Consider the following 16,504-nt stretch of genomic DNA (forward strand, 5'->3'; position numbering starts at 1 on the left):
ATGAAAACAAAGCAAACGCCGCGGACACCATGATAGGAAAAAAGGGTATGGGAAAACAAATGGAAGCTCAGTCGGCGTTCTCGCTCTTGATGTCGTCGTCGTTGTCCTCAGCTGTGAATGATTGCTTGAGCTTACTTGGCCCGGGCTTTGCGGTGGACCCCTTCTTGGGTCCATTCAGCTTCTTCTTCTTGGTGGGGCTGGGACTTTCTTCGTCGTCGTCTGCATAAGGGCGCTTTGGTGCTGATGAGTTGGGACTATTGCCATTATTGTCTGTGGGGGTCTTATTGCGGCCCCCATCGCGGCCGCCGCGGCCACCGCAGACGCAGCGTTCAAGATGTTGGGCGAGACGAGTCATGACAAAGTAGCGTGGACAGATAGGGCATTTGGTAGTTGGAATTTCGGGAATGGTGCTGTCTCGGTCACCCTTCTTTTTCTTGGGGTTTGGCGTGACTGCAAAGAGCTTTCCGTGGACGTCATGGCCGGGAAGGTCGATCATGGGCATATTTGTACAATATTCAACGTCGGGATCAAGAGGGGGCCGAGAACGAGCCCCAGTAGTCGGGTACATGAGCCTTGGGAGGCGACAATCTGGGCACACATGCTCCTTCACGGTTTTCATCGGATTTCCTTTGAGGAAGACCTTTCCGCGGTTGTAAACGGCTGCATCCGTCTCCATGCGCATACCCGCAAGTTTCTTGGTATCGAGAACAATTTCTCTCTTGGTATCGGTCGAGGTTTTGCTGGGGGCCTCCTCTGGCATGATTGCATCTTCCTCCGCCTTCTGTCGGGCGAGAACCACTGCAGACCGCATGCGCGCCACCTTCTCTTCGCGGTGGACTTTGGCGACAAGGTCGTGAATGATGTTCTGGAATGTTTCATTCAGGATTTCGGTAGCCTAGACAGAAAGTTATGAGAATCCGTATTGCTACAACCCATGAAGTTCGCTCGGGGTCAATCATACCACTTTAGCGATCGTTCCGGCAGGGTAAGTCGGCCTGCGACCACCGCTGCTGTTGGAGTCGGCCATTTTCGGATTGCGGCCGGAGATGGATGCGCCGAATATTTATCGTCCGGTCCTGATTGACCGACGGCTGTGTCTGCCCGCGACACAGGTAGTGAGTGCTCCGAACCGCTAGGTCCGAGGTTTAGTTCTCCATGTACTGGAAATCTATGCAGGGTTGACGCAATGGGTGCACGGGTGTAGGGGAGAAGAAAAGAGCAGAAGTCCCAAACATAGAAGCCAAAATAAAATGGTGAAAGAAGACAATAGGGAGGGCTGAATTGTATAGCCTAGTGTAAGGCGTATTGTCAGTGAGCTTCAATAATGGGGGGGCGTAGGACTAATAGCCAGCAACAATAGGGGAAGACAATGTGGTCAATGAAGGTGTTCTATCGACGCATACAATAGGGAGTAGGCGCCGACAGAAAATAGGGCACTGACCTATTGAGGTGTCTATTTGTATGCGAATGAAATATCACTCTGGGAGATGAAGAGACGGATGAGGCTGGAGCAAGTTGTTCACTGTGCTTATCTTATCGTATCTCCGCATTCGCTACCTCTCATGCTTTGTTCTTTCACAACCATTAAACTTACTCCAAGATGGCATACCAGTTCTTTTCAAAGAATCAGGCAAGGCCAGCGACTTCTTCGTCTTCGCTTTCTCCTCCCCCAACCAACCGCCAACCTGCGCGGCCTCCTATCCACCCCCGTCCAGTCCAACCGCCTCAACCAGCCGTCGCAAACACGTCGGCCCGGAAACACTCGAAAGAAGAGATATTTGACCTATATCCTCATGATATTCCAGCTGGTGCAGCAACTCCACATCCCCATATAACAGTCGAGAAAGTCAATACGGCGCATATCCCTTCCTTGACGCGGATCACGGGCTTACTTCTTCCCATGCGCTACCCGAACTCGTTCTACACAGCTATCATAACCGATCCGGTGATCGCTTCTATTTCACGAGTTGCTATCTACCATGACCATCCTGTTGGTGTAGCCCCGGGGTCCGGCACATCTGCTGGGACGGACAAAGTGATCGGCGGCATCCGGTGTCGGCTAGAGAAAATCCGACAGGCAGAGGACTCAAACAAAGAGACCCAAATCACAGGGAACGGATGTCGCACAAATCTCTACATCCAGACGCTACATCTTCTCTCCCCATACCGGGGCTGTGGTGTGGCTGCATCACTGCTGAATTCGCTTCTCTATGCGGACCGCAAGGAGAAGGACTCATACCAGGTGTCCGAGCTTGTTAGACACTATAACATCCGCTCCGTAACAGCACATGTCCATGAAGCAAATGAAGAAGGGTTGGACTGGTATTTTGCGCGTGGATTTAAGGTTGAAGGTGATGTAGCCGATTACTATCGGCGACTGAAGCCGTCGGGCGCGAAGATCGTACGACTAGACTTGAACTGGAACGAAGAAGCTGAAACACATGCTCCGAATGAAAGTCCCCAGATTATCACTCCGCCTGGTGAAGTAGAAGACGAGGACTGGGAGAAGGTGGAGGTGGAGGATGGCGAAGAAGGTGACCATGGAATACAGCATTTGAATGAGTCGCAAGTCCTTGAAAAGCAGGACACGCCTTCGCGTAAGCGCAAGGCTGAAGACGACAATTACAAGCCCCTGGTTGAGTGAGATGTGCTTTGCATGTGTGGCTTTCTGATATACCTTGGATACCCTTTGCATTTGTTTATGCATCTGATCTAGAATAGTGCCTGTGCTAGATGACCGCTACGTGAACGATGATATTATACTTGAGTATGTGAGATGATTTCTCGCGATATACACTCCTACGTGTGGAAGTTGAGCACCAGAAGAACTGGTATAATATTCATATATCTGCAACGCCATGGGTATAAAATCAACAGAAGACAGCAATGCTACATTAGACGTTATAGTTCTCAGCATGCAAAAAGATCTCATCTCTTGACGAGTCCATAATCACCTGCAGCTGCAGCTTGGCTACCGCGTTGGCAACCTCAACTCGCATGCTCGGTGGACCGCAGACGAAAACACACGCACGGCGGCCAAATGTTTGGGAAAACTCATTGACCATCTGAGTAATGTTCGGGCGGAAGTAATCAGTACGCCAGTTATCGCGTGCACGTGGTTGATAATAAGCAAACCGTGGTGCAGGTGCTGGCGGTGGCCTTTGTGGCACAGTTTGAGGTGTGCCGAATCCAAAGTCGAACTCTGGGCTGCCATACCCAGTTGATGCAACGGAGCTATGAGGGTTCATGGTAGGCTGGTAGTATTGGCGGGTATTGGATGCATGGGTGGCGGTGTATGCATTGGGAAGAGCAGCGACGCCGTCCTCATTCTCGCGGCGCAATTCCTTTTCTATATCAGGGTTTCCGGCAGCTTCATCGCGGATATAAGCCGAGTTCCGCTTGTCGATTCCCTGAAGCATGCTATAAATCTTCTCTTGGACCGTGTCCCGTCCAACTTGGTCATTTTGTTGCACTCCGGTGAGGAAAAAATGACAGCTCACGATGTTCGAAGGTGCATAGTCACGGCAGATGCGTAGTTCTTCTTGGAACCATTCCATTGTTTCGGGGCTCTTCAGCGCCCAAATGACTTTGACCGACTTGGCGATGGCCTTGCCATCTCGAATCTTCTTGATGAGGTCCAGCAGTTGGCTTGCAATGGCGGTAATACCACTTCCTCCGGCAAAGAAAATCACGTCGTCGAAAGCAGCGATCTCGCGCTGCATACCACCGTAAGGCCCTTCTACAAATGCGCTGTATGTTTTGTAGGGACCATGTTCCAAGGCTTCCTGGAATACATCGCGTGTGAAACCTTTGAACGGTCGGAAAACCAGTGTCATGTCACGATACTTTTCACCATACCCAGAAGGGAAGTCGTCGCTGCAAAGAGAGGCAATCGTGAAAGGGTGGCTCTGGATCACGGAAATCCTCGGCAGTCGTAGGTAGACATACTGACCGGGCCTCCAACGCATCTTTGTGGGAATGGTGATCTTGATGGCATTTTGTGGGAGAAGTGTTATGGCCGACTCTTCTCCGATCAAAAATGATGAACGGAACGGGTGTGTCCAGTTCAAGTAAAACAGCCGGGCGGTATATGAGATGACCCATATGGCAATGGTTGTGAAAAGATAGGCCCACGATGACAGATAGTTCCTCGTGTGCCAGAAGAGCATCGCCACAAAGATGTAGGAGACTGGAATATGAACAAAGACAAAAAGCTCATACATCCGATTGCGAAAGATTGGAAGAGAATGGATGCACAACACAAGCAGAGGAACTATCGCCGCGATTCCAGTCCCATATACATAAGCGTGTGGTGGGATGCCTATGCTATAGTTGATCAAAGCGCCATCTTCCCAGATTGGAGTGATGTAAAACGGGCCCATGTGAACCAAACTGAGGAAGAGGCAGATATAGGCAGACCAGCGGTGAAGCCCATTTAACCGCTCAGGACCAAGGCCAGTCATCATAGTGATAAAGTTCGCCTTGGTGCTGAGTGCAACAATCCAGGGGATCATAGCTACTGCGATCATGCCTGCCCGAATGGCCAACGGCGGCGACCCCAGCGCAATTGACCAGTAGTATAAGGGTTGCGGCACAAAGCAATATAACGTGACGAAGATAAATGCAACCAGGACAATTGCCGTAATTGCCAAAGACGGGAAAACAATTTCTATCTTCCAAACCCTCAGGGAGGGAACTGGTCTGTAGAAAATCCATCGCATAAAGGCAATTGCCTTGTTCAAGGGAACTATGCTAGCAAGAATCGATTCACGCCTCTTAGGTGGAGAGATTGCGTTTGGTGATGGAAAGAAATGGGCGTTGGAAGCATCAGTGCCTGCACTCGGGAGCTCATACTCGTCCGGTACTGAATCGTCGCGAAAGATCTCTGGTCGGTTTTCTTTATAGAGGGCGATCCGCATCTTGTCGCCCCATTTATGCCAACACCGGACAAAGGTCGTGATTATCAGCAGCACAACAGCAAAATAGACGAATCCTACTCCATATTTTGCTGACTTTGACCATGGATCTCGCTGCATCTCAGCAGCCTCCTCTGCAGTCGTCGACGCCGTGATTGCGACATTGATGCGCTTGGCGATGGAAACAACGGTGCTCAGCATTTTGCAGTGCGTTGTTCGAAAACCGTGGCTTTGTTCTACCATCGCTTTTAGTTAGATCCATCTCAAGATACAATCTTGCATGGAGTAGCTTACCTTTAGGTATCACCCGCGCACAAGGGTATTCCTCTCTTGTACTATAGTCGGACGCTCATATCTTTACTGGAGCCCTGAATATTGATGACATCAAATTCAAGAAGCGGAAAAGCAATCTTCGAGGGAAATTTCGTCTAAATGTATGGGAAAATGGAAGCGGGGAGTCACACAACCTTGCAGTCTCGGCCTTGTGATAGAATAAGCCCAACAGAATAATTGTGGCTGGCCGTAAATTGAACCAATTGAATATGAGGATTGCAGACCGATTGATAAAAAGTACAGGCGTCTCGCCATTGTGATAGGGATAGTGATGTGTGACGGTTTAGCGCTCTGCAGCCCAATCACAGCCGATATTAGCAGCAGAGTGACTGTGATCGAGCCGCATTAGCGTGGGTGGGGAATATGCAGAAGAGGTTCTTATTCTCTCATCAATATCTTCTAAAGTAACTATATCTTCTAAAGTAACTATCTAATTATCATCAAACTACAACAGATAGTTCATAATCACCGGTGCTATAGGAACTATGTTGTATACATATATACGCTAGGCTTAACTTACTTCCTCTGGGTTAGCGTCTGCGACTCCATGAAAAGGCCATGGAAGAGATCAAAGGAGCTGTCAATGCGGAGTATATGTATGAGGGTTTAGTTGCCAAAGCGCATAGCAACCAGAAGTAAGTCGTATTCCCTGGCGATGACCTCCATAGTCAGATATCAATCATACCTACCTATTCATTAGAATAAATCAAAATAATAAACATTTCAACCCTTTTAAAAGAGTCATTTCGACTTTAGAGCTCCTTTTCGGTTCCTGCATAACGGCAAGGATCTCACCCGGTGGTACTCCGTATACAACAGACAACTGTCGTGGCATATCCAACCTGGGAAATATCAGACATCACGTTGTACAGGAATTTTTCAATTTGTTCCATTATGAAGAGTACTTGAGTGTCCTATATAAGCAATTGAATCACCCGAAATCACTATTTTGTCCTAGTCTTTTTTTAGTCTTGACTTATCAATCTACTACGTATTTAGTGGCCTTTTAGTTTTGAAAGTGATATAGTGAAGAAGAAGATTAATTGCCTAGGGCGGGAATAGGTCTTCATCCTTCATCCGGTACATCAGTTAGAAAATATTAGTGCCAGGACCCTACCTAAGCAGGTACGAAGCAGTAATGTTAGTCTTGGCAGATAAACTCTTGATGCCTGGGGCATTAGTGACAGCTTCCACCGCTTTCGATAGGAAATTATTCTGCCAGCCTATGCTCGTCGGCTTTTTCTGCATGTTCAATTATTTCTACATCACTCTTGGACAAAAGTAGAATACTTTCTCTTTAGCCATGGCGTCCACCACTACTCCCAGCAACCCGACACCTCCATCATTATCCCTTCCACCATCTCAATTCGCCCGCCTCCAACCTCACGCCTATCTTCTCGCCCACCTCTCTCCTCCACCAGCGAGCAACCAGCCCTCAATCCGCGCGAACGGCCGTGCCACCTCACAATTCCGTGTCACATCTGCCAATGCTGGCTCCTTAACTCACACAAACGGCAGCGCAGTCGTACGAATTGGCGACACAGCCGCTGTCTGCGGCGTTCGCGCAGAGATCTTACACACCAAGGACATCGCTTCCTGGAGCGTGTTGCAGGCATCATCAGAGCAAAATTTCGACAAGTCAAATGAGGCGGGAGCCTCCGAGCCCCAAGATGAGGAAGATAAAGGCCACATCCAGGATCTGAACCTACTTGTTCCCAACCTTTCTCTCAGCACTGGCTGCGCGCCAGGCTTTACACCCGGTGCACCACCTTCTGCGCTGGCCCAGTCACTTTCCCACCAAATTCTTTCCCTCCTGCACACCACCCGTCTCGTTCAAGCAGACGACTTGCGCATCTGGTATCAGCCACCGAATCTGGACTCGGAAGAATTCCGCAATGCGGGCGAGGGCATGGACGTGGATACAGAAGAGAGCGGGGGCCCTGAGCGGGAGATTAAGGCATTCTGGGTGCTCTACATTGATGTCATGATCATTTCTCTGGCTGGAAACCCATTCGACGCGGCCTGGGCCTCTGTCTTGGCTGCGCTTCGGGACACAAAACTTCCCAAGGCTTGGTGGGATGCTGATAACGAGACGATCCTTTGCTCGGATGATGTTGCCGATGCGCAAAAGTTGTCTCTGCGTGGTTTGCCCGTTTCTAGTTCGTTCTGTTCTTTCGAGGGCGATGTCGCTGCTGGTTGGAGGGCGGTTGTCATTCCCGATGCTGAGCAACAGAAGCAGAAGAAGGGTACACAGCAAAGGTGGATCCTTGCGGATCCGGATGGATACGAGGAGGGGTTGAGTCAAGAGCGGGTTTCTGTTGTTGTTGATAAAGAGAACGGGAAGACGGTCATTGTGAAGATGGAGAAGCATGGCGGTTGGACTGTGGACAGTGATGATCTGCGCCACCTGGTGGATGTTTCTGCTGAGAGATGGGAGGAAATGAAACGGATACTGGATCAATGCTGATGGAACTGATATGCACTACAACTGAATGATACCACTACAAGTATTTCTTGCTATTTTAGCCTTTAAATATGTAGAGCTACGTATCGGAGTAGATCGAAAAGGTGGCTATCACGCTGGAAATCCCTAAATTTATGGATTCTAGCTAATACACTCGCTTTGTCAGACTCAATCGAAAGGTCACATCGCTTAATCTGCTGATTTTGTGTTCATCATGCTGCGTCGCCTTCTCTTCAACGGCGGTTCGTTGTCCGCGCTGATATCTCTGGAAACAGACACCTCTTCGTCCTCTTCCGTTGTCGGCGAACTATGCTGGGTTTCACGTTTGGATTTGCGAGGAATTGATACGGAGAAGGAGATCAGGTCCAAACTGTCACGGTCCTTCTTGGGCTTCTTCGTCTTGGTATCACGTCCGCCTTCTTCGGATGATTTAGTCTTAGATTTTGAGTCATCGACTTTCTCTTCTTTGAGTTCTTTGGCCGATGTTGTGTTCTTGTCATTTGACGCACGCAGAAATTCGCCAGAGATGATGCGCATGAAGAGGCTCTTCTGATCTTGAGCAGGCTCGTCTTCGGTTTCGTCTTGCTTCTTTTTCTCTTCAACTTCCACCTCATCGGCATCAGAGAAGTCCCACATTGTGTTAACCTCACCTCGAATAAGCGCAGTACCCCAAAGCGATGTCAAAACGCCCGGTACCAGATAGAGAAGAGCTGGCTGGGCATGATTTGAATATTGCATGGCAAGGAGGGTGGTGACCATCCCAACAATATAGCCGAATATACTAGCCTTGAAGTAAATCTTTGGGAAATGTCGGGCATCGTGGTAGGGAGGTTGAAGTTCCGGTTGGAGTGGCTTGACTGACGGCGCCCAGAACCGCTCTCCCCAAGCGCCGGTTGCCGACTGATACTCAGGCTTGAGAGTTGCCTGGTCTGACCCTTCAGTACGTGGTGTTTGAGCGCCTTTCCGCTGGTAATAGAGGAATAGATCGAAGCGAAGTGCTAGCCCAATCATCATTCCCGGAATGACAATGTCACCCAGTCCAAGCATGGCCAATGGCACGGCGCCAGGAGCATCACGAGAGGTGGGTGGGCGAGGGAACAAGAGCTTGATTGGTACATCCAACTTGGTTGCAACAGTTACCATCAACGGCGTGAAGAAGACGAAGTAGATATCATAGAAAAATAAGGATCCCATGATGAGGGTTCCTGTCCAGAACGTGGAGGGCGACATGAATTGCAGGGTGCCATAGCAGAAGCAGAAACCGAGGAAGTTGGTCAACCACCATGGGTTTGCCACGAATGCAAAGTACCCTACAGCAGACAGTGCAAAGATTCCACTTATGATATCAAGGAGACCAACAAGGCACTTGAAGTCAAACAAGCCACGTATGTGAGCCCGCACCTTGAGACGCTGGTAGAAAACATTTCGGTATGTCCAAAGCAGCCCTGTTACCATACCTGGGAGTGGCAATCGGCCCAAAATCCCAGGAAGAGGTGAATGCCGGATGGAGAGTGGGTTGGCTGGATGGTCCTCGGATGCCACGAAAAGGCGTTCGGACTGTTTCGCTTTCCACAATCGTCCACCTTGACGATAATATCTAGGAAACACAAATGAACGAATCATCAATAATACATCCTTCAGGAATGCAAAAGCAAAGAAGAGTCCCATTTGAGAGAAGTAGAAGCTAAGGATCTTGTTCAAGATGGCTGGATCTTCCAGCCATTTGATCACCAAGTATAACCCACCGAGGGTGAGTCCTGCAGTCAATGGAAATACGAGGGCATCTGAGGGCTCAAGCCCTTCCATCTTCTGCAAAGGGCCTTGTCCCTCTTCATCATCCGTGTCATATTCATCTTTATCCTTGTCGGCTTTTTTCTTCGGAGGTTTGGCGGCGGAGGAAGGTCTTGTCAAGGATGCATGTGCACCGATCCAAATTGGAAAAAGAGCAGAAACAATTAGGTGTCCGTAAGTTGGGAGAAGTGGCCTCAGACGGTCGAAGTGGTAGAAAGCTTGTCCTAGAAGCTCCGCGACAGGGCTGACCTCGGTCATGGTGAACAAGATATTGTAGACTGCAAACTCAACGCAAATGACAGTAAATTGAAACCAATAAACAGAAGAATGAATCAGACCATGATGTCCATAAAAGGATGGTAGTTTGGGATATTCTTTGAGGTGACCTGTTGAACTTCCCGAGGCCATGCCTAAGGGCACGGAGGGGCTTAGTGACCACACCACAATTTAGTTCACCGCTTTCTGTTCACATCTACACCTTGGTTTCTTCACGTTTATCCATTCATCTTTTTATTTTAAATTCCAAGATAGCTACAGCATAAGCCTACTTCTTCCTCACGTCTCATGATTGTTCTCGCGATTGTCCAATTTCCTTGGTCTACTAGTTGATAGTTAACGGACATACCCGAGGTCTAGGGATGAAGATGCAGCACATGCTCAATGGACAACTGATAAACAAAAAGCAAGATTGTTAGGGCTGAGTTGTTCATAAAAAAGTTGGAGAGGCATTCATGCTTTCCCTCTGTTTGTCAGTTGCCTTGCCAAATTCACAGTGAAGATTCCCAGCACTCCAAACACTCTGACTGCCCCTTCCCTTTCTTCTCCTTGCCCTCCTTAAAATTGCCGCGCCTGGGACAGAGCACAAACATCTTGCCTTTTTTTCCTTTACTTCGACTTTGACAATTGTAAGTTGTAATGTAGACGATTGAATCATATAGATAGGGCGGTACTGATTTTCTGCCAGGCAGATTGGCCCAATGGGAATTGAGACTCGCATGGTCGCTGCACTCCTCCCTAACGTTGGTTGATCCCGCTTCTCGCAAACTCTCTGCTCTGGTTTTCAGCTCTTTTATTTACGATCCTACACTCACATCTTCATCATGACTACCGAGGTGGCTTTCGACACGACTATGGTAACTAGCGCTTCGTTGTTCTCTCAAGATCACTTACTAACCCACTGCAGGGCTCCTTCTCCGTGGAGCTCTACAATACCCATGCGCCTAAGGTATGAGCCCTTTCACAGACATTCTAGGGAATCCTCACTAATGTCTTACTCTTTAGACATGCAAGAACTTTGCGACCCTCGCCGAACGCGGCTACTACAACAATGTCATCTTCCATCGCATCATTCCTGACTTCATGGTCCAAACTGGTGATCCCACTGGCACCGGTCGAGGAGGTAGCTCCATCTACGGCGAGAAATTCGAGGACGAGATTCGTCCAGAGCTGAAACACACCGGCGCTGGAATTCTGAGCATGGCAAACAGTGGACCCAATACCAATGGTAGTCAGTTTTTTATCACTCTTGCGCCAACACCCTGGCTGGACGGTAACCACACAATTTTCGGTCGAGTGAAAAGCGGTATGAGAGTGATCCAGCGCATGGGACTGGTCAAGACTGGTGCGGAGGACAAGCCAGTGGATGAGCTGAAGATCATTCGGGCTCGGGTGGTTGAATCAGGTACACAGGAATGAGAGTCGCGTAGTGCGGCTTATTCCATCGAATTACGGTGGAGGGCCATGCATATCAAGCCACCTCTCCCGAAAAAAGGTGCTGCCCAATTTGGAGAGTTTAGATTCCATCTGCAATACGGGTTGCAGTCACAACCTTCGGCGCGCCCGGACCAAGTCATGCTAGGGGGCAGCATTGCCTTGCTGTTGTCTCATGGTGCTCTTTGCAAGCCTCCTAGACTCTACAGACTACAATATCAGAGTGGCACAGCAAGGTGCCATTCTAATAATGAGATTATGGATGTATCACTACAAAACGAACCGCTTCCATCAAATGAACCATCAAGAGCAGCAGATACAGAGTGACAAGAAATCTTATCTACCACTCCCAAACGAAGCCCAGTGAAGGACTACGTTAACGAAGACCAGGCTACAATCGTATAGTAACCCGTTCTGTGCAGAACACGGGGAGTGGTATGGAGAGAGAAAAGTGTTCCGCTGAAATTTCAGTTCATATAGCGGTGCAGCCTAACCTCTTTGGGAATTGCTGAGTAATCTGTAGCTTTAGGCATATTTGCGCCTGAGGCAGCAATTTACTATATACGTAGATGTAGACCAGCGTAAGCATCGTCTTCTGGCGTTAGTAAATACCTAGAAGGCCAAAAGGAAGAGCAAAAAATGAAGTTACGCATCCGTGTGGCCGTTTCGATTACAGAAGCTGTTCCGAATACGATCCTTCTTCATTCTTCATTCTTCATCTCCTTGATCAAGGAAATAGACAAGGAAATAGAAGATAGCTCCACTCAGTGCCCCAGCAATGACACTTCCATGGTCTTCATCTTCATATTTTCTTCTTATGATTGACCGCACGCATCCACTTTGCAGAAGTAGAACAAACATTTGGTCGCAATTATCACACATGAGACGTCCGCTGGCTACCGCTAACCGTTTTTCATATTCTTCCAAGGACGAGATTTTTTTGACATATAGGATACTACTCAAGTGATCCATAGGCCATCCAAACTCTCAGCCGATGATGTGATTCTGGCATGTTGTAGAATTGCTCTTCTTCCTGCAACAGGAATCCATCGTTCCACCAAATCGATGGGCTTACAGCAAGATAAGCGTCGAAGCTTGCGGGGGCTGTGTATAGCGCATGGAGAGCAAACAGGGCCCTAAAGGAGTGTCCGAACAGAGCAGTCTGGCAGACTGATATGCGAGGGAATATCGACGAAAACACACAAAATGGCTGGTCAGAATGTTCTTGTGTACATTCGCTATTAATTTCGCCGATTATTTAACTCAGGTGTATGCCCCATACGCAACGAGCGACTTCGAGCAGCACTCTGTCATGAGCACAGCCCGCGTGGTCATGAACATTACGCATATCTCCGCCTATCCCATTATAGTAAAGCTGGGAGATGTGAGTATCCTTAAGTCTTCAACCTATTTTATCTTACTTACATGATGCCTAGGTTTTCGGTAAGGCTGAAATGTTCATCTTGTCCATTCTGATGTCTATTTCAGGCTATGCCATTTGGGCAGCCTACACGAACATCACGCAATACATAGTAAGAAGTCTTCCCCTTGAATTTACCAAGCATTTCACAGTACTGATTGTTGTTGTCTCACAGGCTGCCGGTATCTTCGACGCTTTCGGATCAACTGGATTTGCCCTCACACAACAAATCTTCATGGCGGATATGATCTCGTTAGCCAATCGTGGTATCTGGTCAACGTTACCCGACTCTCTCAACACAATTCCGACTTTTTACCTTGGCACTATCATCAATCAACGTATCCTCGATCGTTCAATGTGGCGATGGGGATGGGGCATGTGGGCGATTGTTTTGCCCGTTGCCTCGCTTCCATTGGTCGGTACCATGCTGTTTTGCCAACGTCGGTCACCATCTCCGGTATCTGTGTCTGGGACTTTGGGCTGGAAAATCAACGATGCTTGGTGGAAGAAGCTGTACAGATTGTTTTGGATTCAGCTTAACTTGCCAGGAGCTGTTCTCATTGTGGCTGGGTTGTCTCTCCTTTTGGTTTCTCTGCCCTTGGCGGGCTCTAATAACAGTGGCGCGTGGACCAATGGGTCGTTTATCGCCATGTTGGTCCTAGGCGTGATTTTCATAATAGCGTTCTTATGCTGGGGCGCATGGTTCGCGGAGAAACCATTTGTGCCTTATCGTATGGTCAAGAATCGCACAGTGGCAGCTGCATGTCTTCTTGGGGCGTTGGATTTCTTCCATTGTTCAGTGTTCAGTGTCTTCTTGACGAGTTACCTTCAGGTAGCTGGGAACTTCTTGCCGGGGTCTGCAACCAGAATTGAGTACAACCCCCCATCCTTTATTATCTTTCCCCTTTTGGGACTAATGTCAAATATAGTAACTCCCTCCGTGTAGCCTTTCAAGTAGCCGGAATATTCGCGGCTTTCTTCATTAAGTATACCAAGCGCTCCCAGATTTGGGTGTTGATCGGCGTTTCGCTCTGCGTTCTTGGAATGGGCATACTTCTCTATCTAGTGGACATGGGAGATGGTCGCAGTGATGTTGAAGCAACTTTCGTGGCAGCCAGGTCATTGATTGGTATTGGTCGTGGGTTTTACCAAACAGCTTCACAGGTCTCAGTGCAAGCTGTGGTCGCGAGGCAGGATGTTTCCGTTGTTACCACAATATTCATTTACATCAATGAGCGTGGGTGGTGCAGTTGGGACAAGGTACGCAGCCACACGCAGTCATATCATTGAGTCCTTTCTAATCGATTCTTTTAAATAGCGTCGCCGGGGCAATATGGTGAAACACCCTCCCGAATAAGCTGCAAAAATATCTTCCAAGTGAACTAAGGAGCAGGCTAACAGTATCTTTGGATCAATTGTGGTGGCTCAAAAATATGCCATGGGTATTGAAGCTCGTGATGCCATTAACCGCAGCTACCGAGAGTCACAAAGAAACAACAACATAACTTTCTTCATAAAATGTTCTTCAAGCTCGATTTTAGTTTGTCAGAATGGTGAGGGCGGGCTGTTGCTGGAGTGGGGACCTGGTGACCGCCTTCACGCGCACTTCCCGTGTTTTTCTCCAATTTTTTCTTTTCTTCTTCTTCTTTCTCCCAACCTTAAGTTCATGGGATTTCCAGCATCGAAGCTTGTGGAAATACCAGTAATGCTTTGGTTGCACTGAATATCCCAACTCTCGACCATATGAGAGCTTTGAGCTGCCAAATTTGGTTGTAACACTCGGACTTACCTGCAGCTAGGACGTTGTTCCTGATTTCCGTACCATGGAAACTCTATCAGGCACGACTTGGGATGTGATCATTGATGGGACTGGGGTTTCTCAGTCCCTTCTGGCACTGTGAGTGACTCTTTTAGGGTGGTTGTGAGTAGCACTCACACTCCCAAAGGGCCCTCTCACGATCTGGAAAGAAGGTTCTTCACATCGACCGAAACCAATACTATGGTGGTTCAGATGCAGCCTTCAGTCTTGATGAGGCCCAGGAGTGGGCAGAGAAAGTCAATAAAGGTGAGCTCCCTCTTGTGTGTGGCTGGTTGGTTCATGGCTAATATTATGTTGCCGGACAGATGAACATGAATCAGCGTTCAAAGATGCCTCGATCTTCAAACATGATGCATCTCCTTCATCTGAGGAGACGGGCATTTCCCCTAAACTTGCATCCAGCCGTGCTTACACGTTGTCCCTCTCCCCATATTTTCTATATGCCCGTTCCCAACTAATGTCAGCGCTTGTATCCTCGAAGGTCTTTCGCCAGCTGGAGTTTATGGCTGTTGGTAGCTGGTGGATCTACGCACCTGAACAGCCAGACTCTAACAATGCCGAGCTTGGTGCTGAAAAGGTTCTCTACCGTGTGCCTGGCAACCGGGAGGATGTGTTTGCTGCAACTCATATCAGCATGAAGTCTAAGAGAACACTCATGCGGTTATTGCGTCATATCACCAAACCCAATGAGGATGATGCTTCAAATGAAGATGAGGATATGTCACTGCCCCTGAAGGATTACCTGGCTTCCAAGTTCAGCGTCCCAGGGGAGCTTCACAATCCTCTGCTGTCATTGTCCTTGTCCCAGCTTTCTCAGCAAGATACTTCCGCCAGCTATGCTGTGCCCAGGATTCAAAGACATCTGTCATCCATCGGCCATCTTGGCGCTGGGTTTGGGGCTGTGATTGCTAAGTATGGCGGTGGAGCTGAAATATTGCAAGCTGCCTGTCGCGCATCCGCTGTCGGAGGGGGTGTATATGCCCTGGACACAGGGATTGAGGATTGCTTATGGCGCACAGGCTCTGAACATTCCGACCATCGTTTTCTAGTGAAACTGGCCAATGAAGGGTCTGTTCAGGCAAAATGCATGTTTAACTCAAATTTCGACACCTTTTCGAAAGTGGGCTCGACACCCTTAGTCGAAGTCGCCCGCTCGATCAGTGTTGTGTCGGCTACTTTCCCGTCTCTTTTCCCTGTTGCAGTTGAAGGTGCTCCTGTGCCCGCAACTGCAATTCTCATGTTCCCAGGGGATACGCTGGGCAGCCCCCACTCCCCTCCAGTCTATCTCCAAATTCATTCAAGCGACACCGGCGAGTGTCCACACCAGCAGAGTAAGTCATCCCACGCACAACCCTACCTGATATTTCTCCCACTCCGCTCGCATGATGATTTTTTATAAAAAACTTATCTACATTGCCTGAACTTGCTATGTTGAAAACCTTTTCACCTGATCACGAGCACCCTCCAAACTTGATTCGTCAACAATATTGTCGTTCATGTGGCTAATTCATCGTCACAGGTGTTGTTTATTGCAGTGTGGCACTAGCTGGGCCGGAAGGTCAAGCACTTATCGAGTCCGCCGTCGATAGACTAATCCGGGCAGAAGGTCTACCGGCCACCGTGCTGTGGTCGTTGCGGTACACCCAGAGCGGTCGTCTCAGCAATGGTGAACCCCGTCGTCTTATTGCCGAGGATGGAGCTTCTGATTGCTACACTTTTCCCCCATCGAGCCTCGACCTGGCATTTGAAGACGACACCCTCGACCTTGTAAAAGAGGCCTGGAAGAAAGTCGTAGGAGATGAAGTTGATGATGCCGATTTCATGATATTTGACGATCGTGATGGCACTTCTGATCAATGATTCGTAGCATAGCGTATTGGTTGCACCTTTATCCATATTCCCCTTCTGAAATAGCTAATGAGATGATTCTATCTGTGCTTTCAATATTATCGTTATAAACTATTCAATGCTCCAAATTTCTTCTATAATGTACCAATGTGTAAAGCTTAGATTGTTATACTACTCATGGAATGATAAAATACAAGCAGAGT

At 48.5% G+C, this 16,504-nt stretch overlaps 7 protein-coding genes across 7 annotated transcripts; 4 read left to right on the forward strand and 3 right to left on the reverse strand.

Annotated features, from left to right (window-relative positions):
• Positions 1-67: 67 nt before the first annotated feature.
• N7447_007199 (SAGA complex Sgf11 subunit) lies at positions 68-1,027 on the reverse strand (the record flags this gene model as incomplete). Its single annotated transcript, XM_057231461.1, has 2 exons — positions 68-895; positions 962-1,027. 2 exons carry the CDS (start codon positions 1,025-1,027, stop codon positions 68-70), a joined length of 894 nt encoding a protein of 297 aa, XP_057086551.1.
• Positions 1,028-1,600: 573 nt separating this feature from the next.
• Positions 1,601-2,644, forward strand: N7447_007200 (GNAT family N-acetyltransferase; the record flags this gene model as incomplete). The annotated part of the gene is made up of 1 exon (XM_057231462.1): positions 1,601-2,644. One exon carries the CDS (start codon positions 1,601-1,603, stop codon positions 2,642-2,644), a length of 1,044 nt encoding a protein of 347 aa, XP_057086552.1.
• A 250-nt stretch (positions 2,645-2,894) lies between these two features.
• Positions 2,895-5,117, reverse strand: N7447_007201 (putative metalloreductase transmembrane component; the record flags this gene model as incomplete). Its single annotated transcript, XM_057231463.1, has 1 exon — positions 2,895-5,117. The coding sequence occupies one exon, from the start codon at positions 5,115-5,117 to the stop codon at positions 2,895-2,897; it is 2,223 nt and encodes a 740-aa protein (XP_057086553.1).
• Positions 5,118-6,552: 1,435 nt separating this feature from the next.
• N7447_007202 (3' exoribonuclease family protein) lies at positions 6,553-7,716 on the forward strand (the record flags this gene model as incomplete). The annotated part of the gene is made up of 1 exon (XM_057231464.1): positions 6,553-7,716. The coding sequence occupies one exon, from the start codon at positions 6,553-6,555 to the stop codon at positions 7,714-7,716; it is 1,164 nt and encodes a 387-aa protein (XP_057086554.1).
• A 186-nt stretch (positions 7,717-7,902) lies between these two features.
• Positions 7,903-9,762, reverse strand: N7447_007203 (aspartic endopeptidase; the record flags this gene model as incomplete). Its single annotated transcript, XM_057231465.1, has 1 exon — positions 7,903-9,762. The coding sequence occupies one exon, from the start codon at positions 9,760-9,762 to the stop codon at positions 7,903-7,905; it is 1,860 nt and encodes a 619-aa protein (XP_057086555.1).
• An 842-nt stretch (positions 9,763-10,604) lies between these two features.
• Positions 10,605-11,199, forward strand: cyp1 (putative peptidyl prolyl cis-trans isomerase (CypC); the record flags this gene model as incomplete). The annotated part of the gene is made up of 3 exons (XM_057231466.1): positions 10,605-10,637; positions 10,688-10,729; positions 10,786-11,199. 3 exons carry the CDS (start codon positions 10,605-10,607, stop codon positions 11,197-11,199), a joined length of 489 nt encoding a protein of 162 aa, XP_057086556.1.
• A 1,234-nt stretch (positions 11,200-12,433) lies between these two features.
• Positions 12,434-16,313, forward strand: N7447_007205 (putative Rab geranylgeranyl transferase escort protein; the record flags this gene model as incomplete). The annotated part of the gene is made up of 7 exons (XM_057231467.1): positions 12,434-12,598; positions 12,651-12,746; positions 12,810-13,466; positions 14,434-14,531; positions 14,581-14,699; positions 14,759-15,784; positions 15,973-16,313. The coding sequence occupies 7 exons, from the start codon at positions 12,434-12,436 to the stop codon at positions 16,311-16,313; spliced, it is 2,502 nt and encodes an 833-aa protein (XP_057086557.1).
• Positions 16,314-16,504: the final 191 nt, after the last annotated feature.

This window comes from Penicillium robsamsonii (genome assembly GCF_028829455.1).
Source record: "Penicillium robsamsonii strain IBT 29466 chromosome Unknown utg000003l_segment0_segment0, whole genome shotgun sequence".
NCBI classification, from domain to species: Eukaryota; Fungi; Ascomycota; class Eurotiomycetes; order Eurotiales; family Aspergillaceae; genus Penicillium; species Penicillium robsamsonii.